This window comes from Bos javanicus, chromosome 15, assembly GCF_032452875.1.
Source record: "Bos javanicus breed banteng chromosome 15, ARS-OSU_banteng_1.0, whole genome shotgun sequence".
Classification (NCBI taxonomy): Eukaryota; Metazoa; Chordata; class Mammalia; order Artiodactyla; family Bovidae; genus Bos; species Bos javanicus.
Window position 1 is genome coordinate 1,589,263 of NC_083882.1, and position 26,413 is coordinate 1,615,675.

Below are 26,413 nucleotides of genomic sequence, written 5' to 3' on the forward strand. Positions count from 1 at the left end.
CTCGGACTGTGGCCTCTAGGCCCCTCTGTCCACAGGATTATCCTGGCAATAATACTGTAGTAGGTTGCCATTTCCTCCTCCAGGGCATCTTCCTGACTCAGAGACTGAACCTGCATCTCCTGCACTGGCAAGTGGATTCTTTACCACTGAGCTACCTGGTGAGCCATCAACATAAGGGAGACAGAAGTAATTTCTAGGACGATGGTGAAAAGAGATCCCAGGATGACAAGCTGTGTACTAGCCACAGAAGGCAAAAAGTTCAGAATGGACAAAACAGATTATTACTTCAGGAGCAATTTTTTCAAGATGGATGAAACTGATAAACAACTGGTATGTCTGGATGTAGAGTTTTGGGTTTAATTAGCAGTAAGTACACAGAAACCTATGCAAACAAAATTAATTATTAAGTCAAGGAAATAAAAAGGCAGAAGAGGGTAAGAGTAACACATCACTTAGCTGTACAGTGTTACATAATCTCAGTCGTGCATACATTCTTAATCACAGTCAATGAAAACACTGAATTACATACACTGGGAAAGGGGAGCAGGAAGGGAAAGTGTAATGGCTGGGAAGCAGCAGAACAAAGTTTTATATTAGAAATTAAAGAAATGCCTCAAACTAGAAACAGATAAAGCAATGCTATTTAGAGATACGATAATAAATAACAACAACAACAAAATCAGTGAAACAGCTCACTCTGGGGACAGGAAATAGGAGGTGGTCAAGGGAATGGTAATTTTTATTAGAAAGAAAGATTTTTATAGACCTACTTGAATCTAAACTATGTGTATTTATTTGATTCTGACTATGTGAAACCTTAAGACAACAGATCTCCACCCACTGCCCGCCCCCACCCCGCCCCCGCCCCACCCCCAGAAACGCAGCATGGTGCCTGATCCATAAAAGTTCAGAAATGTTATAACAACAAGACAGAGGGCGGCGTTTTCATATCACCATTACACTCATGCTACAGATAACAATGCTTCCTCTGCTACAAATGCTACTTGATCCTTTTAAAACAAGTTATTTACTATGCTTGGAATATCCGCATGCTTTAACGAAGTAAAAAATAAAATGTTCAAAATTTTTCTTGTACTTAAGCAAAATACCTAATTTTATACAATTTAAACACAACTTTTCACTTTAGTAATAGAAACAATGAAACTATTTCACTTCTGACATTTAACAATTATTAATATAAAGACTTCAAACTCCCCAAGACATGCACTACAACCATAGTATAGATTCTGTCATCAATATGATGGTCTTGCATCTTACGTATTATGTTTGTACTTTAAGTCTTATTTACCAAAATAAAAACAGGTTAAGATAATGAACAGGCAGTTCATACAAAAATAATACAAACAGCCAATAACAACACTGCCATAGCAACCTCATTTGTAATGAAAGAAACACACTTTTAAAATATAAGGTACTACTTTTAACCTATATTGGCAATGATTAAATTTTTTTTTTAAAAAATGATCCTATCTACAGATGACCAAGTCTGTAGGTTGATGGGGGGTGGGGGTGGTGAGAGAATGATCAAACATATAACACTAACTGGAAATATAAATTATGCAGCCTTTTTGGAGAAAAATTTGGCAATACTTATCGAGGCTCTAAATATATTTAATTCCTTTGGACATAATTAAACATGTACTTCAAAATGTGGCTACGAGGATATTCAATAAACCACTGCTTACAGTAAAAACTGCAGACATTCAAAATGCCTAGCAGAGAGGACAGAATGAGTCAGCTATGGCATACCTTCCTCACAGCAGGCAGTGGGCCTCCCCTAGGTATCACTCCCCCAGACTCTGCCTTAGGCTTCTTCCTTACCAAGAGTTCCCTTTCCACAGAAGCCAAGAGTGTCAAGTTCAGCTTTCTCAGTGACCTGATCGGGGTCACCAGAAACTTTGTGGAAATTTTCTGGGGGCTCACTAACAAAACTGAGATGTGAGAGGCAAAATAGGCTTTTCTGCCTTTCAGATGCATGAGGGAGACCAGCCTAGAGCAAAACAAATAAGCTAAGATGGAGGCAAAAAAAAGGCCCTTAATGGCAACTTTAAATTGTTTGTTTTGTGACACAATAAATGTCCTTGGTTACTAAGCCAAATTGAACCGTAATACGTATGGTCAATTGCATCTTGATAGTAGCTGGAAAACAGAATACTTAAGCAGCACTAAAAGTTATGCTACACCAGTGTAGTTATGGACCTCAGATGTAGAGTCAAGAGAAAACTTAAATATATTTATGTTCTATTAAAAAAAAAAAGAGTAAGTATATTAATAGGGCATCATTCACCAAGAAAAAGATCTGGGAAGATACTCCATGTTTTAAGGATAGGTACCTCTAAAATAGTTATCTCTGAAAAATAGGAATTTGAACATTCTCTATTTTGTGTATTCCGTTTTATCACTTTAAGACTCTACCATCAATTTCTATTTTTATTTTTTATCAAATCCAATGTGATTTTGGGGAGGAAGAAAAGGCAAACATGTATTCTAGTCACGAATCTTGATCTGGGAGTCTGCTTTTTTAATAGGAAAAGTTGTTTCTTCTTTTTAAAAATGTTTTGTGAAACAAAATTTGATACTCTCAGGCATTTATTTTTTAGTGAATACAGAAGACTACAGTTTTCACTTCCCTTTGTTACTCAGAAAATCATATCATGACTTTGTACCATTTCTTATTGAAATCTCTTCTGTAAAGCAAAAACAGTCCCAAAATGAAGGATCTTCAGGGGTCATAGGAACTGCAGATGATATTAAATCATTAAAGGTGAGAATAGTAAACTGCCTCTGGGTTGCTTTAGAATCATCTTGAGATGTAACCTAAAAGGGGGGAAAAAAAACCCTTAGATTACCTCAAAATTATAATGTGTATTAATCTTATGGTCAATTTTATAATTAGGAAAGTAAGAAATCAGTAATCACATTTCAGTAATATTAAGTTACACTTCAATAACATTAAGTAACACAGTGGGATTTAGATAATTGTTTCTATTTCTTATATTAGTGCTGTCAATATAAACAATAATAATATGAAATAATCTGATTCTTAAACTTTTTGTAGGTAACAATTGCCTGTGGTTATTTGTTTAAAATGTAGATTTACTGAGCCATACGTCCAACAATTCTGATTCAGTAGAAAAGGATCCCCAAATAGATAACTTTAACAAACAAGTGGGTTATTCTGACAGGGAGAGACCACCAGGTAAACTTCTGAGAAACACTCTAGAGGGTGCATCTAATAAAACTGCTGTAACTACTTAGAGATGTAGCACTTCATTAGTAAGTGAATCATTCAACACTAAATAGAAATTATATCTTACACTCTGTGATACACCCCTTGTTCATAAACTCAGCCCAGTGTGGACTGTCTTTAACATTCTATACATTCTAGTAAAGACAGTACTTGGGTCTTCTGCAGTGCTTTTACAGGGTCAATATGTTTCATATGATTTAATTCTCATTACTATGTTGATATGGTTATGTTACCTCATTTCTATAGATGGGGAAACTGAGGCTCAGTAAGATCATTCAATGTATACAAGTGTACAACATAGCTTAAATGGTAGACCTGGACCTGGAACCCTTGCCCTTTTCTCACTATGATACTGCTGCCCAAATAGACTCTCTTCATGGAAATACAGTACTGCTATGTGCAAATGTTACAAAAAATATAAAGCTCTATGGAATCATAAGGTATTTGCAGAAAGGGTAATGCTGAGACTTCAGCATACAAGGACAGCTAACCTGTTTCAGAACATCTTCAGATTAAAGGAGTCAATTTTAACATGTCGTCCCTTTTAAAATAAAATAATCTATGAAGAATTTTACTCTTTTTTAATCTATCCAAGGCATGATCTGTATTGAGCTTTTATCCTAGAAGTAATGATGAAAATATACTGATCACACTACATTCCCTTATGCAGATTCCCTAAAATAATCATATGCATTTAATTTCAATTATTGTAACATTATCAGTATTCCTTAAATAAATACTTCTATAGAATCACAACTGTATGTAGACTGAGAGTCAAGACCCTAAGGTTTCTCTTTTAAAAAATTTCCCAACTTACCAATTAATAGGAAAAGAAAGTAAAAACAGATTTTAATTGGAAGAATTGATGTTATGCTAGAATATATCATAAGGTCTCTCACACGTTTGACACTTTGGGAATAATTTAGGAGAGCACTATAAAAAGCGGAAGGAGATCAATTTGACAGATAATCCCATTATTCATTACCCCTCAATTCAGTACCATTATATTCAGTTCAGTTCAGTCGCTCAGTCCTGTCCGACTCTTTGTGACCCCATGGACGGCAGTACACCATGCCTCCCTATCCATCATCAACTCCCAGAGTTTACTCAGACTCATGTCCACTGAGTTGGTGATGCCATCCAACCATCTCATCCTCTGTTGTCCCATTCTCCTCCCACCTTCAATCTCCCCCAGCATCAGGGTCTTTTCCAATGAGTCCGTTCTTTGCATCAGATGGCCAAAGTATTGGAGTTTCAACTTCAGCATCAGTCCTTCCAATGAATATTCAGGACTGATTTCCTTTAGGATGGACTGGTTGGATCTCCTTGCAGTCCAGGGGACTCTCAAAACTCTTCTCCAACACCACAGTTCAAAAACATCAATTATTTGGCACTTGGCTTTCTTTATGGTCCAACTCCCACATCTATACATGACTACTGGAAAAACCATAGCTTTGACTAGACGGACCTTTGTTGGCAAAGTAATGTCTCTGCTTTTTAATATGCTGTCTAGGCTGGTCATAACTTTTCTTATATTCACGACAGCCCCACTTCACCAGGAAATAAACCATTGTTAAGATGACCAAGATAGTAATTATCTTGAATTTCTATTGAAAATATGAATATTGGAAGAGTACTACCAAAATTTTTTCTTTGTAATATTTAAGTGTATTTGAATGCGAAGTAGCAGGTAACATATTTTAAAAACATTTCTGTGAAAACCCAAATGATCTTAAGGATTAGATAATGAACACTTCTAAAGTCTATCATTAAAAAAAACAAAAAGCTAAAACCTCTACCTGATATAAAACAATTATTTCCATCAATAACAAATTCAACTTTAATACATGTTTTTTAGGGAAAAAAAAAAGCAAACAGAGAAATCTTACATTCTGATGTCTAGATCCATTGGGTTTCCTAAGAGCTACTGCAACAAAATGGTGCTCATCTATTTTGCTTTCCTGAAAAATAAAACATAAGTAAACAGAGAATCAGAGAAGGCAATGGCAACCCACTCCAGTACTCTTGCCTGGAAAATCCCATGGATGGAGGAGCCTGGTAGGCTGCAGTCCATGGGGTCGCTAAGAGTCAGACACAACTGAGGGACTTCACTTTTTTCACTTTTATGCATTGGAGAAGGAAATGGCAACCCACTCCAGTGTTCTTGACTGGAGAATCCCAGGGACAGGAGAGCCTGGTGGGCTTCCTTCTATGGGGTCGCACAGAGTTGGACACGACTGAAGCGACTTAGCAGCAGCAGCAAACAGAGAATACTAAGTATAGAAATTTAGATACAGTTCTATTTTCATCTAAAAAAAATCTCACAACCCACCACCATACACACACACACACAAACTTCCCCTGAATAGTTTAAGGTAAAGTCACATACATTTTGGCCCTTTACACTGAAATATTGCAATGTATTTTCTAATAGGGACACTCTCACATACCCACAGTAGTTAATAACTTCAATAAATTTAACATTGAAATAATACTTAAATCTACTCTCTGTATTCCAGATTCTGTGAAGAATACAATAATGTCCTTTATACCATTTCCCCACCTTCAGTATAGGAACCAGTTTGTGGTCAAGTATTGCATTCAGTTCCCATGTCTTGCTAAATGTTTTGTCTTTTATGACACTAATATTTTAAGATACAAGCTCCACCCACTTTTTTATTAATAAACACTGCTCATTTTTTGTCTGATCGCTCTTAATGATTATTTAGATTACAGACTCTTAATAGGAATACCATATAGATAAAGCATCATACCCAGATGCATGTCTAGAGAGCCATCTGCCCTCATTGGTGATGTTTATTTTGTACATGCTTAAACTGATTAAAAAAAAAACCAGTCTGCAACATTGGTTTATAAGCATTTAGTTAACTACATATTACAGCTTAAGGAAAATCATGTGGAAACTCATTGGTAAAACTCAATTTCCTGTTTTCCCCTATGTGTGAGACAAATGGAGAGGGGGCTTTAAAATAGACACTGAGGCAGTTACTAGAGAAAAGTATGAACAACTAAACAAAATTTCACTGAGAAGCCACTTTACTAAGGCAGCACTCCATAAGAAATCAGTTGAAATAGGAACTACAATCAGAAATAATGTTAGAGACTTTTCATCCTTTATCCTCCTCTGTGTATCTTTGTACCTTAAGATATCCAAATTTGTAAAAAATCAAAAGAAATTCAAAAGAGAGAAATTTAGAAAAATATTTCAAGAGGAAAAAATAACTATGAGAAAGATTTAATAGGCTAAAGTTTGTTATTAACATTATAAACAGAACTATTCTTTTTGAACATGGTCCTCCCATTCTTTACACTGAATATATTGATAATACAAACACTGTAACACAGAGGTGTTTTGGCTATAGCTACTTTCGGAAAACTCCTTAGATCAGCAGTTTTGTGGTATCTGTATCTAAGGTGGAATATCAGTGTTAACCATGGGCAGCAGACTCTTTTCATTCAGTCTGTCCTCTAAAATGCCAAGGTACCCTGCTCAATTTGTCTATTTACTTCATAATGAGCCAAAATTCAATGAGACTGACTTCAAAATAAAGATTCACCATATCTATTCACCCCTCATCAACATCACATAAATATGAAATTTAACACCGCAAAACTAAAGAAGTTATTTGACAGTGATTCCAGTTATCGAACATTAATATTCAATGTCTCACCAGAATAAAAGTTCTATGCAATTAACTTTACCCTAAATCCCTTCTGCCTAGTATGTCTATAATATTAGTTGAAAAAGGAAACTGGCAAGGTAGCTAGCTAAAGTTAAGGCCATACATTCAATACTACTGAACTTAAGACTTAACTTTAAGACTTCCTAAATTTTAAAATTTTTTCTAAGCTTACTAGCAAAAATTTCCTTAAAATCACCAACAAACCCAAAGAAACAATATTTTATTTTTTCAAGAGGTAGTTTTGGATTAGACTACAAAAATTAATCTGCTTCAGTTAAATTGTATGTCATTTTCTTAGTATAATTTTAGTTTGTTTATAAGATAAAATACAAAGTTTAACTTAGAACATTCAAGTTTTACAATGCTTTCCCAATGGTAAAGTGCTGAGTAAAATCTGTCATAAAATGTTATTCTTTCTACTGTTTAAAACGCCTCCTTTCAAAAGTAAAGCAAAGAATTTGTTTCATCTAATCTCATCATTTTAAACAATGATGGTAAATTTAACTTTCCAAATAGGAACTGGTTATGAAAACTGAGAGCCTATGAAAACACAAGATTCCTCTTGGCATAAGAATTCATACTTCTAGAGTATTATTTTTCCAGGTGTTAGATACATGTGTGCCTACTAAGTTGCCTGGGTCTTATCTGACTCTGTGCAACCCTACAGACTGCAGCCTGCCAGGCTCCTGTGTTCATAGGATTCTCCAGGCAAGAATACTGCAGTGGGTTGCCATGCCCTCCTCCAGGGGATCCTTCTGACTGAAGGGATCAAATCCATGTCTCTTCAGTCTACCTGCATTGGCAGGCGGGTTCCTGACAACTAGTGCACCCTGGGAAACTCCATGAGATACATCTCTCTTCCTGACTCCAGGTGCTCCCTCATTCACTATGCCTCACCAGGCAAAGTAATGTTAACACTGTTGTAATGCAGCTTTTAGAACCCTAGGTCATATCAAGTATCCAGTGTGGGTGAATTCAGTGGATAAAAAGAGTGCAGATGGGGAGGAAAGGCCAGTGAAGACCACTTACACCACAGGTGTCCACTGTGATCACAGCCATCCCTCCGTTGCACGCCTAAACGCTCATTCTTTATCTCGTGGGGGGACTCAGAGATGCCAACAGGAATTCCCATCTGTGTTCCTTGACTCTAGGCATGCCTCCCCTGACTCCAGGCTCATCATTCTCCCCTCAAACCCTGGCTTCTGGCTGTCCATACCACCAGATTCATTCTGTTAAGGTCACTCTCTCTTCCCAGGCCTGTTCACAGTATAATAAATAGTCCACACTTAAATATATGTATCTAACATATTATTTGTGTATTTTCCTAACTGGTACCCTGAATAGACAAAATGCTCAAGTACATTCAATTCAATAAAGAATTTTCCTTCCATAGATGTTTTCAAATGCGCCTTGGTGGATCTTCATTCCCAGTTCCTGGACAAGCTCTGAGGCAAACCTGGTAGCTCCTCAGTCACTTTCAGCTTAAAAAAAAAAATCCTATTTTAATTCTTAAGACACATTCTTCCTGGCCTCACCTTCCTCTTCCTCTGGTTTCCTTCAGGCAGGTGGCAGAGAGGAAAGTGATGGAAAACAGGCAAAGTAATGATCAACACTGTTGCAATCTACTTTTTAGAACCCTGGGTCACATCAAGTATCCAAAGGCTAGCTTAGCGGGCATCTGAGGGATTTTCAGAGAGACACTACCTGTTTCTCTGCCCTATACCACTGCCTGCGCCTAACAGTGCATTTAAGAGCTGACTTCTTGTATATCCTACCCTTAGCAATTAATAAACAGTAGAATGCCCACTGCCTCTTTCTTTTGGAAATCCTCTTAGGTATCTTTTCAAGATACTTCGGCCCTTTTTCCACAGCATCTCACACGCCCACAGGAACTCAGACATCTTTGTCACCTACAAAGTTGAATCACAGCTAGCCCAATCACTGATTCTTTCCTCTTTACCCTGCTACTAGGTCTATTTCATCTGGCACCATTAAGAATAAAGGACTCTCCATGAATGAAATGGCTGACATCTGCCCCTTTCAAAATGAGAAAAAAAATTTTAATTGTATTAAAAAACATAGTATGCTAAATATACTTTACTCTTTAACCGACAGAATCCCTATCTTGGTATGTTAGCAATTTTGCTAACTTTCTGCCTTTGGATCACCTAAGACTACTTTCTGTCATTAAAAATATTTATATATATATTTTTGGCTGCATGGGATCTTCACTGCAGCATATGAGATCTTCCTTGAGTTGTGCGGGTTCTTCTGTCGAGGCTCCAGCTCCAGAGCTCAAGGGGGCTCAGCGGTTGTGGCACTCAGGCTTAGCTGCTCCACAGCTCGTGGGATCTTAGATCTCTGGCCAGAGATTGAACCTGTGTCCCCTGCACTGCAAGGTGAATTCTCAACCACTGGATCACCAGGGAAGCCTCTACTTAATTTATATTTTGGTTATTCTTCCTCAGTCTCCTCTCCATCCCACCTTTAAACAGCATTCTCAGGACTGTACTAGGTCCTTCTAAATTCTAATTTAGGTACTCTCACTGCTGCAACTGTAAATCCCATGGTTTCAGCTACCATTCACATGTTAATGATTACCTTCTTTCCTTCAGCCCAGTCTTTCACTTTATTCGCCCACTCAAAACCTTCACTTAGATGTTTCTATGGTATCTCACACTTAAATCCCACTTGTTTTCTAATATTCAGTATCTCAACAGACAGTCCTCTAAGTCACAGAATTGATAACTTCTTTGACACCTCACTTCCTTAACCTCCAGATACCATCATACAGAGAATGTGGTCTTAAAATATGATTCTGATCTTACAACTCTCTATTTACAACTTGTTAAATTCCCTTGAGAAAATGAACGAACATCTCCTATTTTACCTACTCATCATGAATTCTTTATTCTGGATACTGACATTCTCTGCACACAATTCAGGGGATGACTGCAAGAACTACCACATTATAGTACAGACCATTTGGCTGGGCTACGAACACTTGATACCAGTTGTAACACACTTCCTTGGCTACGTCTGGTCAAGAGAAAGTCAACTAACATCCAACCTAAGCCATGGAATGTTTTTTCCAGAGCTTTTACGAATTGAACCAATGAGTTCACCGATCTCTGCGGGTTTTTAAACTGTAAACTGTTACATGTACGAGTTGTAGAAAGTCATGCTTCCTGCCACATAAGGAACCTTACCTAGATAAGGTTAAGAAAGCTGGTGTATAGAATGAGAAATGTGGGTGGGAGAAAACTGAAGCCAGGAAGGCAAAAGAGAAAAGATAAAAAGAGTTCTGAGTTTTCCAGTCTCTAATTATAGCCAATTCTGCAATTTGGTTATATGAATCACCCTAATAACCTATCATAATGTCTTTCTGGCTAAAATGAGTTTGTTAAGATTTCTCTCATTAGCAACCAGGAACTGCTAGTGACAGAAAGCAAGTAAGAAACCAAAATATTAACCGACTCATAATGCCCTAACATGATCTTATTAGCCTGAATCAGCATCTCTCTCCACCCCCCTCACCTCAGCACAGTGACAGAATGGCGGCCTTTAGTGGTTCTATTACAGGAGCTCCTTGTCCCTTCTCTTTTACTTTATGTACTATGACTTATCTTTCACGCATCAGCTTAAACATTACACGTGTTCCCATTATCTCTGACTTCACCTTCAGAGCATCCAGACTGGATTCCGAATGTGTCAAGTTTCAATGAGTAGCCTCCCCAAGCTGAGTTTATACTCACATGCACAAAATAAGAAAATTCTTATAGCAATTCTGATAAATTTCTTACCTCAAATGCCCATTCTTTTTCTTCTTCTCCATCCAAAAATAAACGTGTTTCTTTATAAACTTGGCCTATATCCAGGTTTAACGGGGATATATCGAATTCAAGCCGTTGCAATTCAAATCCTAATCCAACACCTATTGCTTTTATGAAGCTTTCTTTCAGTGCCTAAGATACAGACAGACATTTTCTCTTAGAGCTTTAGGAGATATAATTGTTCATAAAATCTTCAACCCTCAAAACATATGGATTTTTAATTCTCTACTACATTACAAGTATAAGCTACTTATTTTCACCTTTATACTAACACAGAGGCCAGCCAGCTGTGAAAGTTGAAGACATACCATTTGGGCTCCCCATGCCTCCATTACCCCATGTGTAACATGCAATAATAGTACCTTTGTCATGGGGTTATAACAACTAACTAACTTAAGAAAGGCTTACAGTAATGTCTTCTGGTACATAATAAATATTATGTAAATGTTTTTTAATTAAGTTCTAATATGTATGAGATTCTTTAAGACAGAAACCATTAAACTTTACTAATAATGATAAATAAAATGTCTTATTTTAGCTTTAAGAGTAAGGATCTTCTAATTGAGTATTAAACATATGTTAAATTTTCTTAAATGTCATTATAATAACGTATACATAAAAATCATGAAGTTCCCAAGTAGTGACTTATGTACTTTGAACGCTGTACAAAATACAGGGTTACCAATGGACTTTTGCTCCCGCTTTTAGCAACACAGGGGCTTACTCTCAAAACTAGAAAGAAATTATACCCAATTCCTATAAAACATATCCAGCTGAGTCCATTCATCCTTAAAGCTTCTGATTGTTTCCCATTCTTTGTCAGTAAACTTTCTTTTCATAATATGAAAAAATTCTGGAATTGAACCACGACCTGTCAATTGAGGAAATAGAGAATTACCAAACTGTTAAAGATAGCACACAAAAGGAAACAATAGTCCAACATTACTTTCGAATACAGTCACAATTTTGCTAAACAAAGTATCAGCAAATCAAAGCTAGTTGAGAATTAAAAGGATAACATGCAAGATAAGTGCGGGTTAGTCCAGAAATAGAAGGGTGACTTAGGTTTAGAATTTTACTTTGCTATTTAACAGGAAAATCAGAAACAATTTCTTTATAATTTTGGGGGAATTGGTAGAAAGCTAAGAAATGTTCTTTTAAGTGAATAACATAACTGGAAAGTTAATATACACTTATTTCCTTCACAATAACTGTTTTTAAACATGTATTCTAATATGATTTTTCTGAATAAAAATAGATTTTGACTTCTGTTCTATTGGCTCATTAAAAAAAAAATACTGTTATACAGACAATAAAATATTACACAGCATCCAAAAAATCAATAGAACTAGAAGAATCTGATTCCCACAATTAAGAGCTAAATTTGTAATTTATATATTACAAATTATACAGTATGCTTTTCATATTACATTTTTCAAATATTATGTGTTTATCTTAACTACTAAACAGGAACCTTCTATCATCATCCATTTATTCTACAATTATGCAGAATGTGTACAAATATTATACCATTATGAACTGAACTAATAGTTAAAAACAAATTGGTCATGGTTCTTGCTCTCACACAATTACAGCCTAAGTAGTCTATCAGAAAAATCTGGCAACAAGGTGCATGCGTGCTAAGTCACTTTAGTCGTGTCTGACTCTTTGTGATCCCATGGACTGTAGCTCGCCAGGCTCTTCTGTCCACGTGATTCTCCAGGCAAGAATACTGGAGTGGGTTGCCATGCCCTCCTCTAGGGCATTTTCCCATTTTGATCCCCCAGGGATCAAAACCCAGGTCTCCTGCATTGCAGGCAGATTTGTTTCCATCTGAGCCACCAGGGAAGCCCAGCAACAAGGTAGGTAAATCATAAATGTTTACTATATGAATAAATGTATGTTAACTATTACCTGGTAAATTAAATGCTCTACTGCCCTATATCCTTATTTCATGATTCCATTACTTCCAGCAAGCCTCTTGAAATAGTCCTTCTGCAGGTTCTATTAACATAATTTGTCTACTCCTGAACTTCCATTTCTAAAATACTTAACTTCAAAATCTGACATTCCCAACTGGCTGGAACTATAGCACATCTGGGAAGAAAAAAGATGTCAAATCCCCCTACTTCATGCTTTACTGGCATTTAATCACTAACTAACCCCATGAGAATTCAACAGTTAGAATGCAAACTATATCATCCACTCCAAAAGTATCTTTTCCATGGTTATCTCAAGGGTAGAAAATATTAAAAACCAGCTCTTCCACAGAATTGCCCATAATTCCCCCACCATCCCGCACTCCAGTACTTTTGCCTAGAAAATCCCATGGACGGAGGAGCCTGGTAGGCTGCAGTCCATGGGGTTGCTAGAGTTGGACATGACTGAGCGACTTCACTTTCACTTTTCACTTTCATGCATTGGAGAAGGAAATGGCAACCCACTCCAGTGTTCTTGCCTGGAGAATCCCAGGGATGGGGTCGCACCGAGTCGGACACGACTGAAGCGACTTAGCAGCAGCAGTAGCAGCAGCCTCCTCTCGTTTACAGAGGAAATATTTCTAATGACTCTCCAATGGTATGTGGTCCTTTAGTTCAAGGCAAAGATCCTCAATTATTTTCAAGTTCATCAGACTCATGTGATTTATCTATCTTCTCCTTAGTCCTCTACTGTTCTCAAGAATGAGAACTTTACAATCCATTTTTATGAATCAACTAATGTTTATTGTTTGTATTCATATTAATGTTATAAGGCTATCATTTCTAGGACTTTCCTGGTGGTCCAGTGATTAGGACTTTGCCTTCCAATGCAAGGGGTGCAAGTTCCATTCCTGGTCAGGGAGCTAAGATTCCACATGCCTTGCGGCCAGAAAGTCAAAACAGAAGCAGTATTGTAACAAATTCCGTAAAGACCATAAAAATTTTAAAAAGGTAGATTCCACACACACACACACACACACACACACACACACACACACACAGACCTATTACTTCCTAAAATAGCTCTGCAAAGCTGTAAAGTCATTTCATGCAAAAGCACTGAAATATTAAACTGGGATCTTAGGAGTCCTGGGAGGATTCTAACCTTTTTGGGGCTATGAACACTCTTTGATAGTCTGGTGTTTATTTCTTAAGCCCCTTAATAAAGACTGTCTTGTTAATGCAAGCATCACTAGTATATCCTGGCTTGACAGGTAAAACACTAAAGAAAGTAAAGACGATAAGCTTGTTTTTTCAAAAGTGACAGAAGAAAATCTGGAGATTTTAAACACTAGGAGCACTAAACACACACAAATCATAAACTGTTTTCTTTTGAATAGATTCTGTTACAAATAGGATAAATAATAACAATGGAAGGAATAGCTACCTTGAATTTGGAAGACACTATTTTATAATTTGAGTGGAAGGGAAAGTCATTCAGTGGTGTCAGATTCCTTGTGACCTCATGGACTATACAGTTCATGAAATTCTCTAGGCCATAATACTGGAGTGGGTAGCTGTTCCCTTCTCCAAGGGATCTTCCCAACCCAGGGATCGAACCCATGTCTCCTGCACTGCAGGCGAATTCTTTACCAGCTGAGCCACAAGGGAACCCCATTTTGAATGGAACTGCAGCTTTAACAGAATACTATCCAACAAAAACTAAAATTTTAACAGATATGCATATTCTCATCTATAGTGTCATAATGTTCGTTGGTTTCTTTAGGCTGTAATTTCATAACCTTCAAGAAGTCCTATGATTTTTACCTAAATATGATGGGGCAATCAAGGAAAAAATTTAGTCATGCTAGTAAAAACACTCATTTAACATAAAAAAGCAATCTAGCACAATCACTGAAAAAAGTAGTAACTGATCATGCACACTAAAAAAAAAAATCTGCTATGACTATCTTCATATACTTTTGACAGCATCATATGCCACAAAAAAATAGACTGACAGCAACAGAAAACAGCTTTGTAAATGTTCAGCCAAAGAACCACAGTGCCACACTGTGACTTAAGGTGAAAATACACACGCACTGGATGAGTACTCTGTTAAGGACTCAGTTTATCTTCGATATTGGAATTTAAAATATCAGTAGGAAATATCAGAATACAACACCCTCAAACTAGCTGAAAATGACACAATCATTAGTTACATAACTTGGCAAAGCCTCTAAGTAATACCAACACAATTCATGTCTATTACAACCTTCGATTTAATAGACAGGTAAGAACTTAAGTACATAAAGTACATACATAAAGGTAAAATAACTGAAAAACGTCTAAAGAATGAATTTTCTCAACTAACCAGGTTGAGAAAAACAGGATTCCCCCAACTTACAGCTTAATCTCTAGGGAAAGCAGCACTAGATATTAACTAAGTGTTCTGCAATGATCAATTAATCAAGGTCACAACTAAAAAAATAATTTATATAGTTGAGCCATGAATAAGGCGGGTTTGAACTGTGAGGGTCTAGTTGTCCTAAAACTCATGCCCAGACTAAAAATGTGACCTTATTGGAAACAGTCTCTGCAGATGTAATCAAGTTAAGATGACGTCATCTTGGAGGACTGGTGTTCTTTAAGGAGAAACTATATATAGACACACAAGTGAGAATACAGGGGAAAAGGAGCCCTAGGAAACTAATACATAAATGCAAACAATTTATATATACAGACACATTCACATACTCAGCTTTAGTGTTATGCCACTGGAGTCAAATGTTCAAATCTTGGCTCTATCACTTAACTTTTTATTTTGTATTGGGGTATAGATAATTAACAATGTTGTGATAGTTTCAGGTGAAGAGCGAAGGGACTCAGCCATACACATAGCCATCTCCCCTAAACTCCTCCCATCCAGTCTACCACATATTGAGCAGCGTTCCATGTGCTATACAGTAGGTCTTTGCTAGTTATCAATTTTAAATACAGCAGTGTGTACATGTCCATTCTCAACTCCCTAACTACCCCTTTCCCTCTTTCCCCTGGCATCCATGAATTCATTCTCTAAGTCTATGAGTCTCTTTCTATTTTGTAAGTTAAGTTCCTTTGTATCATTTTAGATTCCAAATGAGGGATATCATACAATATTTCTCCTTCTTTACCTGACTGACTTCTCTCAGTATTGACATTCTCTAGGTCCCACCAACAGTGTAGGAGGGCTCCCTTCCCCAGTATTTATTTATTAAATTTTTACTTCAGAGTCTTAACCTCTGGGCCACCAGGGAAGTCCTCAGCATTTATTTTTGATGATAGCCATTCTGCTTGGTATCACTTCTTTACTGTTATTTAACTTTTCTATGGCTGTTTCTTAAGCTATAAGATAGGGAGAAAGAGTTGGGTAGTTCAAGAAAGAAACATATAAATGGTCTGGGCCTGGAGCTGCTGCTGCTGCTGCTAAGTCGCGTCAGTCGTGTCCGACTCTGTGAGACCCCATAGACGGCAGCCCACCAGGCTCCCCCATCCCTGGGATTCTCCAGGCAAGAACACTGGAGTGGGTTGCCATTTCCTTCTCCAATGCATGAAAGTGAAAAGTGAAAGTGAAGTTGCTCAGTCGTGTCCGACTCTTAGCAACCCCATGGACTGCGGCCTACCAGGCTCCTCCATCCATGGGATTCTCCAGGCAAGAGTACTGGAGTGGGGTGCCATTGCCTTCTCTGGCCTGGAGCTAGTAAGTACTTAATAAATATTAACTTTAAGGCTGCTGCAGTAATTGTTATATATACATATCACTCCTCTTTTGTGAAATGTCTTATCAAACCCTTAGTCCATTGTTAGGTTAAGTTTTAAGGGGCTTTTCTAGCAATACTTACAAAGTACTTTAAATATTAACCATATTTACCTCTTTGTGTCTTATTTGCCCCTGTTTGTGACAGAGAAGAGACTTAACATGAAATCAATGACATCTGCCAACTTTGTGGGTTCTTCTTACCTTTCTAAGTTTAAAAGGTATCCTTCTTTCAGAAGTCTGGCCAAATATACAATTCTATTGTGTTCTAGTAACCTTTGTTAAAACCCAATTCTAATTAACTTTGTTGTACATCGTGAAACAAGGATCTAATGGCTTTCAGATAATCTTACTCATCAGAAAAAGTTGACAAGTTACAATCTTTTTGTTGGTTCCATAAATTTACATCTAATAGTGTTTCCCAAACACTAGTATGTCTAACAATCACCTGAGAAACTGTTTTGAGTATAGAATCACTGGCTGCATCTAAATTCTAGTTTGAGAGGTCTGAGATGGTTTCAAGGAACATGCACAGGCATCCTGGCTGATTGTAACATCCTGATCACTATTTCAGAAACACCATTCAACACATGTAACAACTATCACAATCACCTTAGGCTAACATTTACTTATAAAGTACTTAATAATTCCAGGCACTTTAGATGTTTATTACTAATCTATCCCACGCTGATGGTGCTAAAACTTTTGTGCCATACGATGTAAAATATATACACACAAATTCTAGAGGAATTAAAGATTTAAAGGTAAAAAAGAAGGTACAATTTTAAAACAAAAACTAAGAGACCCTATAACCTATTGTTGGAGTAAATCTTTTACCGATTAATTTTTTTCAAATGAGACAGAGTTCAGTATTTATCAAGGAAATGTTAGATATATTAATTAAAAAAAAGATATATAAAATTCATACATAAAAAAAACAAAAACAACAAATTCAAGATAAACAAATAATCTAGTGGAAAAATATTTGTAGGGGCTTCACTTGTGACTCAGTGGTAAACAATCTGTCTGCCAATGCAAGAGACACGAGTTAAATCCCTGATCTAGAAAGAGCCCACGTGCTGAGGAGCAACTAAGTCCATGCACCACAACTACTGAGCCCATGTGACGCAATTACTGAAGCCTGCACTCTGTAACAAGAAAAGCCACTGCAATGAGAAGCATGCATACCATGGCTAGAGTAGCCTCTGCTCTCTGCAACTAAAGAAAAGCCCGCACAGGATCAAACACCCAGCATAGCTGAAAATAAATATATAAATAAATACAATTAAAAAAAAAATAGTTGTAACAGATATTAAAGAAGTGTCACTATCCAAAGTACATAAAGAGCTTTTATATATGGATTAGAAAATAGTAATATGTTTATGGAAGAGAAAATTCAAGTAGCCAACAAGCTATTACCCTAGTGATTAATGTACCACTTAATAAATAATCTTTAACCACTGAATTGAAATATTACATGTAAGTACTAATTAGTACTAGTTGTCTATTCTTTCACTAACATCATGCTTTTTTGTTTAGGACGCCTCAGTTTAGTTCAGTTCAGTCACTCAGTCGTGTCCGACTCTTTGGGACCCCATGGACTGCAGTACACCATGCCTCCCTGTCCATCACCAACTCCCAGAGTTTACTCAAACTCATGTCCCTTGAGTTGGTGATGCCATCCAATCATCTCATCCTGTTGTCCCCTTCTCCTCCCACCTTCAATCTTTCCCAGCATCAGGGTCTTTTCCAGTCAGTCAGTTCTTTGCATCAAGTAGCCAAAGCATTGGAGTTTCAGCTTCAATGACATCAGTCCTTCCAATAAACACTCAGGACTGATCTCCTTTAGGATGGTCAGGCTGGATCTCCTTGCAGTCCAAGGGACTCTCAAAACTCTTCTTCAACACCACAGTTCAAAAGCATCGATTCTTCGGTGCTCAGCTTTCTTTACAGTCCAACTCTCACATCCATACATGACTACAGGAAAAACCATAGCCTTGACTAGACGGACCTTTGTTGACAAAGTAATGTCTCTGCTTTTTAATGTGCTATCTAGGTTGGTCACAGCTTTTCTTCCAAGCAGCAAGCCTAGTATAAGTTTAAACAATAGTAAAGCAAGTTCCAGCTCACTTTTGTATACTCTTCTTAGACATCAGTTCTTTCCTCAAAACTTTAAATTCATTTAACCCAGTTCCATAGAATTTTTCAGTATTTTGTACCTGCAAATTCTTAGCATTTAACACATAGAAGTTGCTCAATAAACACAAGTTCTATGTTGTGATCCCACTGAATTCCTCTGCACAGTGGGAAAAACCTATTCTGTAACCTGGGAAAAGGGAAAAACTACCTGCCAGTAAACACCTACTTTTCCAGTAGCAGTTCAGAACACAAAAAGAAGTGTGACTTATTTAAGCTGCTTGACAGCTGTAAATCTCCCAGTTTAAAAAAAACCAACCCCCCACCAAAAACAATGCTTTAACTAAGCATATCTTTCAAAATGCAGATCCAGAAGAATGTAGATCAGCTTAAAAATGTAGATCAGAAATGACAGTGGAATGCAGTTCTTTGATTTATGATGAAGTTACATCCTGATAAATCCACTGTTAAGCTGAAAATATTTTAGGATTGAAAATGCATTTAATACCCCTAAGCTATGATCATCACAGCTTAGCTTCACCTACTTTAAATGTTTTCAGAACACTTACATTAGCCTACAAATGGGCAAAATCATCTAACAAAAAGCCTATTTTATAATAGAGTGTAGAATACTTCATAAAATGCATTGAATACCTCACTGAAAGTGAAGAAAACAATGGCTGTACTGGGTGTTTACCCTTGCGACTGTGTAGCTGACTGGGACCTATGGCTCACTGCTGCTGCCTAGAATTACGACATATGGCTAGTCTGAGAAAATGTCAAAATTAAAAGTATGGTTTCTACTGAATTGCTTTTAAACCATCATAAAGTTGAAAAATTTTAAGTCGGAGACTGTAGATTGCAACAGTAACAAAGCTGGAAACTGAATCTGCTGGGGATGCAAATGCAGGAGAGAAGCAGCTAGGGAGATTATTGGAGGGTGAGGAAGAAGACTTGAAGGAAGAACTGTTTGTAACCACAGCTCACTAAAGAGAGCAGTTTATACTCCAACTAGAATCTGATATGAACATCACTGTTTACTGTAGCTGCAAACCAACTTTTCAACAAATTTAAGGAATATTTTAAGTGAAATTGAGAATTTCTATTATTTGTTTATTCAATGAATATTTACTAAGCACCTTCGACGTGCTAGACACACTAAGTACTAGGTCTGCATGGCTCCTGAACTTATTTAATGAAGGGGAACAGAAATGAAGGATAATAATCAAATAACTTAAGTTATAATTAGAAATGAGAAAGGCCATGACAGAAAACAAGAGCAGGTTGTCAGGAAAGCCCTTTCTGAGGAGGTACTGGAACTGGTTACTTCTCAGCCTTCAGATCTCCGGTACTCAAGAAGAGTGAGAAGAACAACAGGCAGAGGGATCAGCATTTTTTAAATGACCCTGAACTGGAAAAAATTTGCTACATTCAAGGTAATAAAAGATGAGTGTGGAGAACAGTGAGCAGACAACAGATAAAAATACAAAAGGAGAGATAAAGAAGAAGCGACAACAAGACGACACAGTCATGTTAAAAGGAATGAATTTTATTAAGAACCAACCTAAAAGTTTAAGACAACTGCTTTAAAGAAATTTTTAAAGACCACTTTAACTCTGTACAGACAATGTATTGAGTGAGAACAGAAGTAAAGAGGGGGAACCAATTAAGAAGCTACTAAAATAGTGCTACCAATTAGTATGGTGGAAGGAGACAACAAATAGACTATCAAAGCTATCATATAATACCATCACTTACTTTATACTTACTGTTCTTACTTAATACTTACTGTTCTTAATACTTACTGTTCCCTTGAACAGTAGCAACTGTTCAAGAGAAGCAGTTCTATGATGCACTAATTTCAAAGCTATTAAATTAGCATTAAATTTCAAAATACTGAGTCATTTTGTCCTGCCAATTAATATCCAGAAAAGTTCATAACAAAAACATGAACTACAAAGTATAAACTCATGGGGAAAAATATTTTGGGTCTTTCTCCAAATTCTAATAATATTTACACTGTATCTATCTTATCTTGGCCTTCCCTCATAGTTCAGTTGGTAAAGAATCTGCCTGCAATACAGGAGACCCCAATTCGATTCCTGGGTTGGGAAGATCCACTGCAGAAGGGATATGCTACCCACTCCAGTATTCTTGGGCTTCCCTTGTAGCTCAGCTGCTAAGAATCTGCATGCAATGCGGGAGACCTGGGTTTGATCCCTGGGTTGGGAAGATCCCCTAAAGAAGGGAAAGGCTACCCACTCCAGTATTCTGGCCTGAGAATTCCATGGACTACCAGGTTGAAAAGAGTCGGACACAACTCAGCAACTTTCATCTTTTTTTTAAATTAATTAATTTATTTCAATTGGAAGCTGATTACAATATTGTGGTGGTTTTTCACTTTCATCTTAACTTGCTGTATCTTGTAAGTATGGGTACAAAACTGAACAATTCACAAAACTATCCTTATACTTCTAACTGCAAAAGCCTTTAGAGGCAGACAAAAATTATTAGAAAAGGAAGGAAAAACCACCAATATTTCCCAACTGGGTGCAACAGATTATAATGATGACCTATAAAACACCCACCCCCAGGGTTAGGATTATATTGCACTGGCAATTTATCTATACTAGAGCCCCAATATCTTATATTAATAACTCCTTCTCTGGATATTCATTAAACAAATAATTACTGAGTGCCAAGTATACACCAGTTACGTTTGTATAAGGTTCCTCTCTCCATTAGGCAGAGAAAACAGTGGTAGGTGCAGGCATCTGGCTAGAAGGAAGAAGCCCAGAAACTTCTTAATCCATGATATATTCTCTCCTACCCTGTCACAGCAACAAAGAGAACTGGGAGAAGGTGGGAAATGATCTGCACCTAGTAGGAATGTCTAATGTGACAAGGAAAGACTCCACAAGTTCCTACGTGATGTTTGCATGTTAAGTCACTTCAATTGTGTCCAAACTCTTTGCAACCCTATGGACTGTAACCCACCAGGCTCCTCTGTCCGTGGGATTCTTCAGGCAATACTGGAGTGGGTTACCATGCTCTGCAGACAAAATGGGAGTAATGGAACTAAGTCTTTCAATATACTGATGATGCCCCCAAAGTTTAGCTTCATCTTGAAATGAAGTTAGATAATCTTAATAACAACATTCAGAACAAAGTACAATACTTCCCTTGCTGCTATACTAAGTTTTACCCTTCATCATTTAGCAAATCTTAGGAATGTCTCCTGCTCAGTTTCCTCACTCTGATAAGCAGAGTAATTCAATGCATTGCCAGTGAAGTAAACCAGTGTCTACTTGCTGAGAAATAATGCTGCATCCATTAATCTTTCCAACATTAGTGACAGAATAACAATATTAATTAAAACTGGAAAATACCTCTTCCTCAGTGCATTACTGGGTATGTCAACAGCTTTTTGGCAATGAAACAGCTAAACAGTAAAAGGCCTGGATACTGTGATTAGACAAATTAGGGCAAAGAAAAAAGATGGTGGATAAAAAAGGCTAATAAAATATAATTAACAGAAAACAGAATCTTCATTTTTTGCTTTCGTAATTACCTGTTTATCCAGTATTGACCATAACCCAACATTGCCCACTAAACCAACTGTAATTAAATCTGTGTCCCATAGGCATAATTTCCAAGCAGATACCAACTTGATGAGCCAACCATTACTATGTAATTGTGCTGACTGCATTCTAATAAGCAATGGCCTCTCCAGTAATTTCTGATTTTAAGAGAAAATTCATATAAGAAACACAGAAAACTGTGAAGTTTATAGGCTCATTTGTATGCTCACTCTGAATCCTCTAGAGCAGTGGTTTTTTCACAATACACCTTCTATGACCCTGCAGAAAACCAGATCCTTTCTTTGAGAAAAGCATACCTGTGCATACAAAATGTAGAGAACAATTTCAGGAGGTTAAAAAAATGATGCTTATTTGGGGTCAAGAACCCCTGTTGTAATTAGTACAGCTCCCTTCTGAACAAAGAATAGAGTTTTAATAGATTTATGAACAGGTTAGAGAAAAACCAGCTGGTGGGAAAATTCAACATAAGGGAGAGATAAGAGTCATAGCCATATTCTGAAGCCTTACTATTGTAGCACAGAATGCTTATTCATTCATTTAACAAATATTTATTATGCATTACTTCGAACGAGGTAAGGTGCTAGATGTTACAGTACAGTGGAAAGACAATCATCCTGATAAATAACTATAAAATGAAATATATTATTGGAATGAAGGAAATATATTTTATGGGACCCTAGAACAAAGCAACCTGGTTTACTTTGAAGGTCCACAAAGCCTTCAGTGGAAGCTGAAGTGGAAGCTAATCAATAAATAAGTTATCTGTGCAGAAATGCAGGTGAGCACGACATTATCACAAATATTCCAGTCCAAGGGAAACACAAGCAAAGAACCTGTGGTGGATGCAGTGTGGAGATTAAGAAATTGCACAATGAAATCAGGAAGATGTTGGTTCTCTTATTTTAACAGCTTTCTTCTTATCCTGTTACTTATCTTCTGAAAAGTTCCACTCAACATATACATAAAGCACTGAGTAAAAATGTCTTGGCACACAGTAACTGCTCACTAATGTTAGTGATGATGAAAATTACAGAGGAGTTGAGAGAGCCTGTGATCTATTAAAATTACTTTAGTCAACCACACAATAAACGTCAGCAGTTCTGACAGTCATCAACTGCAAATTTCTAAGGCAAAATATAAATATTTTAGTAACTACTTGCTCTTTGTTTTCATTGTATATAAATGTGCTACAAAGAAATATATTTAGATATAATACAAATACATGTTATCTCTGCTTAGTGATCATAATACAGCTCACTATTGAGATTATTATTTTTTAAACAAGTTAATTAGTGTTAGTCACTCAGTCATGTTTGACTCTTTGCGACCCCATGGGCTGTAGCCCACCATGCTCCTCTGTCCACAGAATTTTCCAGGCAAGAACACTTAGGTGGGTAACCATTTCTCCAGGGGATCTTCTTGACCCAGGGATATTGAACCGGAGTCTCCTGCATTGCAGGCGGATTCTTTACCATCTGAGCCACCAGGGAAGGCCACCAGTTTGATCTTCCTGATAAAGGGATAGAACCTGGGTCTCTCCTGGTGGCTCAGAAGGTAAAAAATCTGCCTGCAGTGCAGGAGACTTGGGTTCAGTCCTGGGTTGGGAAGATCCCCTGGAGAAGGGCATGGGAACCCACTCCAGTCTTCTTCCCTGGAGAATTCCAGGGACAAAGGAGCCTTGAGGGCTACAGTCCCTGGGGTTGCAAACAGTCAGACACAACTGAGCAACCAGGCACAGCACAAGAACTAAGACAAGATATTTAACAACTCATGTATTACAAAAATGCAACATTACCTGGAAAACTAGTCTTCATTATATCAATTCCAACTTGTAGCTCAGATTCTGCAGCAAGTACAGCATAGTCTCCTTGATGAGAGATGTTAAAGTTGAAATTGGGGTAAGGATTCAATGAGTCTTTTGCAAGAACTGGTTTTCCTTTTGCAGTTCTTTGCAAACGAATATTATTCCAAGGTATATTCAATTTCTCTGCAACTAATTTCCTTATCATCAGACGACCAGCCTGTTAATAAAACACTTGGTAAGTATTGCTGTCTATACTAAAGATTCAAGTAAAACTGCCTATAACATACAAAGTCTATTTTTGTGGTTTCTAAAATACTCCTTAAAGTTTTAAAACTACGTAAGTATTAAATATCCTGCATTAAGATTTAAGAAATGCTTATGAAGACAGAAAAGTCGAAGTCCCTCTTTAGCAATTCCCTCCATCCCATCAACAAGTATCCAATGTTGACAAGTATTCATCCTTCATCTTTTCTCTAAGTATCCAAATATATGCTCATTTGCATTTGCTATCCATCCATTTATTTGAAATCCCACTATATGTACTATTCTACTATCTATGAACTTTTTCATTTCTAAGTGTTGGGGATTATTTTATGTCTGCACATAACCACTGGCCTCTGCATTTTTAAATGTAGCATATTTGATAGTATCAAGGTACCACAACTTGACTATCCCTCTATTACTGGATATTTTAGGCTGGCTCTGGTTTGCTATTATATAAAAAAAAAAACTCCCCAGTGGGCAATCCTGTTGTACTTACATCATTGTGCACATGTGCAAGTGTTTCTAGATCACATGTACTTATCACTTGCCTCCACAACTGCACGACATAACCTATCTTTTTTCACATATACCCAGTCCACTCTCTCTCCGATTAAGGTCTAAAATCACAGAGAATACCCGAGGACATAAGAAAACAAGGTAGATAACATTTTGCAAAATCTTTCAAGTTTTTTTTTTCCTTCAGTTCTAACACTGACTTTAAATACTGCAACACTTTGAATTTCACGAAAATATTCACTAGTGTGCCTTCAAAAATCAATTAGTCTACATTTCAAACGAAAAAGTCCTTTGACAGAGGGACATTTTCAGGATAATGACAGTCTTTGACGAGATGGCACTCAGAAGCTGTGCCATACTGCGCTATATAGACATCATTTTGAAACCCAACTTTCCATTTGTTGCTAAAAATATACACGTAAAATAAACGATTATATTCAAAATAGTGTTTTCTGAGCTAAAAGTTAACAAGGTATGCCTAAGACCGCATTCTTCCTTTGCTTCGGTTTCATCGGTAAAAGGAGGCTAGACTCGTGCAGTTCTATGGTGTGCAAGGTTAAACTAAGTGATACTGTCAATATTTTTTAGGGCCTACCACGTGCACGGTGCACAGGGAGACTGGTGGGATATTTAACAGGCTCAGACTGCTATGGGCCCAAGCAAGGAAATTAAAAAAATTTGATTAACACTTAAAAATAAGGAAAATCCTATTGACAGACCTCCGGAACAGCTATTTTAGGGTTTAGCAGGACCTCTCTTTTCAAATGCAACGGGGGAGGGGCTGATTTTTTCTACGGACGAGGCGATGACAAAGGCGGCGGAGACTAGGCCGGGCACACCCCGGAGTCGCCCGGGGCGGCCGCACGCGGACGCCGAGGCTCGCGTGCGGGGTCTCTACTGCGCGGCCCACCACCCCAACGGCTGCTCCCCGACCCGAAGCGCAAAAGACCCGCGGTACCAGGGCGGCCTTAGCGTCCCGGGCGAAGACGAACTGGCCAATGCGTTCCTTCTCCTCGGGCTGGATCGATCGCACAGCTAGCAGCCATTCGGCGCGGCTCGGCAGCCACGTGCCACAGGGAAAGGCCCAGCGCACGCCCTCCATCGCCGGCAGAACGCAGAGTCGCCAGGCGAGGAGAACCATCCACCGAAGGCCTCGCCGCCGCCCCGGGATCGATGGCGCGGACGCGGGCGGAGCCCCTCCCAGCTGCCCCGGCGCCGCGCGGGGGGCGGGGCGCCGTGTGCGTCCGCAGGACCTGGGTCACGGGGGGCGGGGCGCCGCGTGCGTAGGCGGGGCGCCGCGGGCGTCCTCCCGCGCGGGGGCGGGGCGTCGCGTGCGTGGGCGGGGCGCCGCGCGCGTCCGCGGGAGGTGGCTCACCTGCGGCCCTCGCTGCGCGTCACCCGCGCGGCCGCCGCCTCCTCGGAAGCCGGGACCCTGCTCTGCGCTCTGCGTCCTCTGCGTTCTGCGGCAGCGCGTGACCGCGCGCGGGGCGGGGCCTCCGGGGCGCGAGGGGCGGGACGGAGGCGCGGCGCATACCGGCGGGCGCTCAGACTTGAAGAAGAGGCAGCGCGAC

At 38.3% G+C, this 26,413-nt stretch overlaps 1 protein-coding gene across 1 annotated transcript; it reads right to left on the reverse strand.

Annotated features, from left to right (window-relative positions):
- Nucleotides 1-335: 335 nt before the first annotated feature.
- Nucleotides 336-26,109, reverse strand: AASDHPPT (aminoadipate-semialdehyde dehydrogenase-phosphopantetheinyl transferase). Its single transcript, XM_061440056.1, has 6 exons — nt 25,801-26,109; nt 24,054-24,279; nt 11,558-11,679; nt 10,779-10,940; nt 5,161-5,232; nt 336-2,838 (listed from the first exon to the last, which is right to left on the reverse strand). Exons 1-6 carry the CDS (start codon nt 25,981-25,983, stop codon nt 2,674-2,676), a joined length of 930 nt encoding a protein of 309 aa, XP_061296040.1. The 5' UTR covers nt 25,984-26,109; the 3' UTR covers nt 336-2,673.
- Nucleotides 26,110-26,413: the final 304 nt, after the last annotated feature.

What these genes read in the sequence shown, in the direction of transcription:
- AASDHPPT (XM_061440056.1), bottom strand. Translation starts at nt 25,983, where the DNA reads ATGGTTCTCCTCGCCTGGCGACTCTGCGTTCTGCCGGCGATGGAGGGC. An exon ending in GGGACGCTAAGGCCGCCCTG is followed by an intron (nt 24,280 to 25,800) that starts GTACCGCGGGTC and finishes TTTTATTAACAG; the next exon opens with GCTGGTCGTCTGATGATAAG. An exon ending in ATGGATCTAGACATCAGAAT is followed by an intron (nt 2,839 to 5,160) that starts GTAAGATTTCTC and finishes CCCCCCTTTTAG; the next exon opens with GTTACATCTCAAGATGATTC.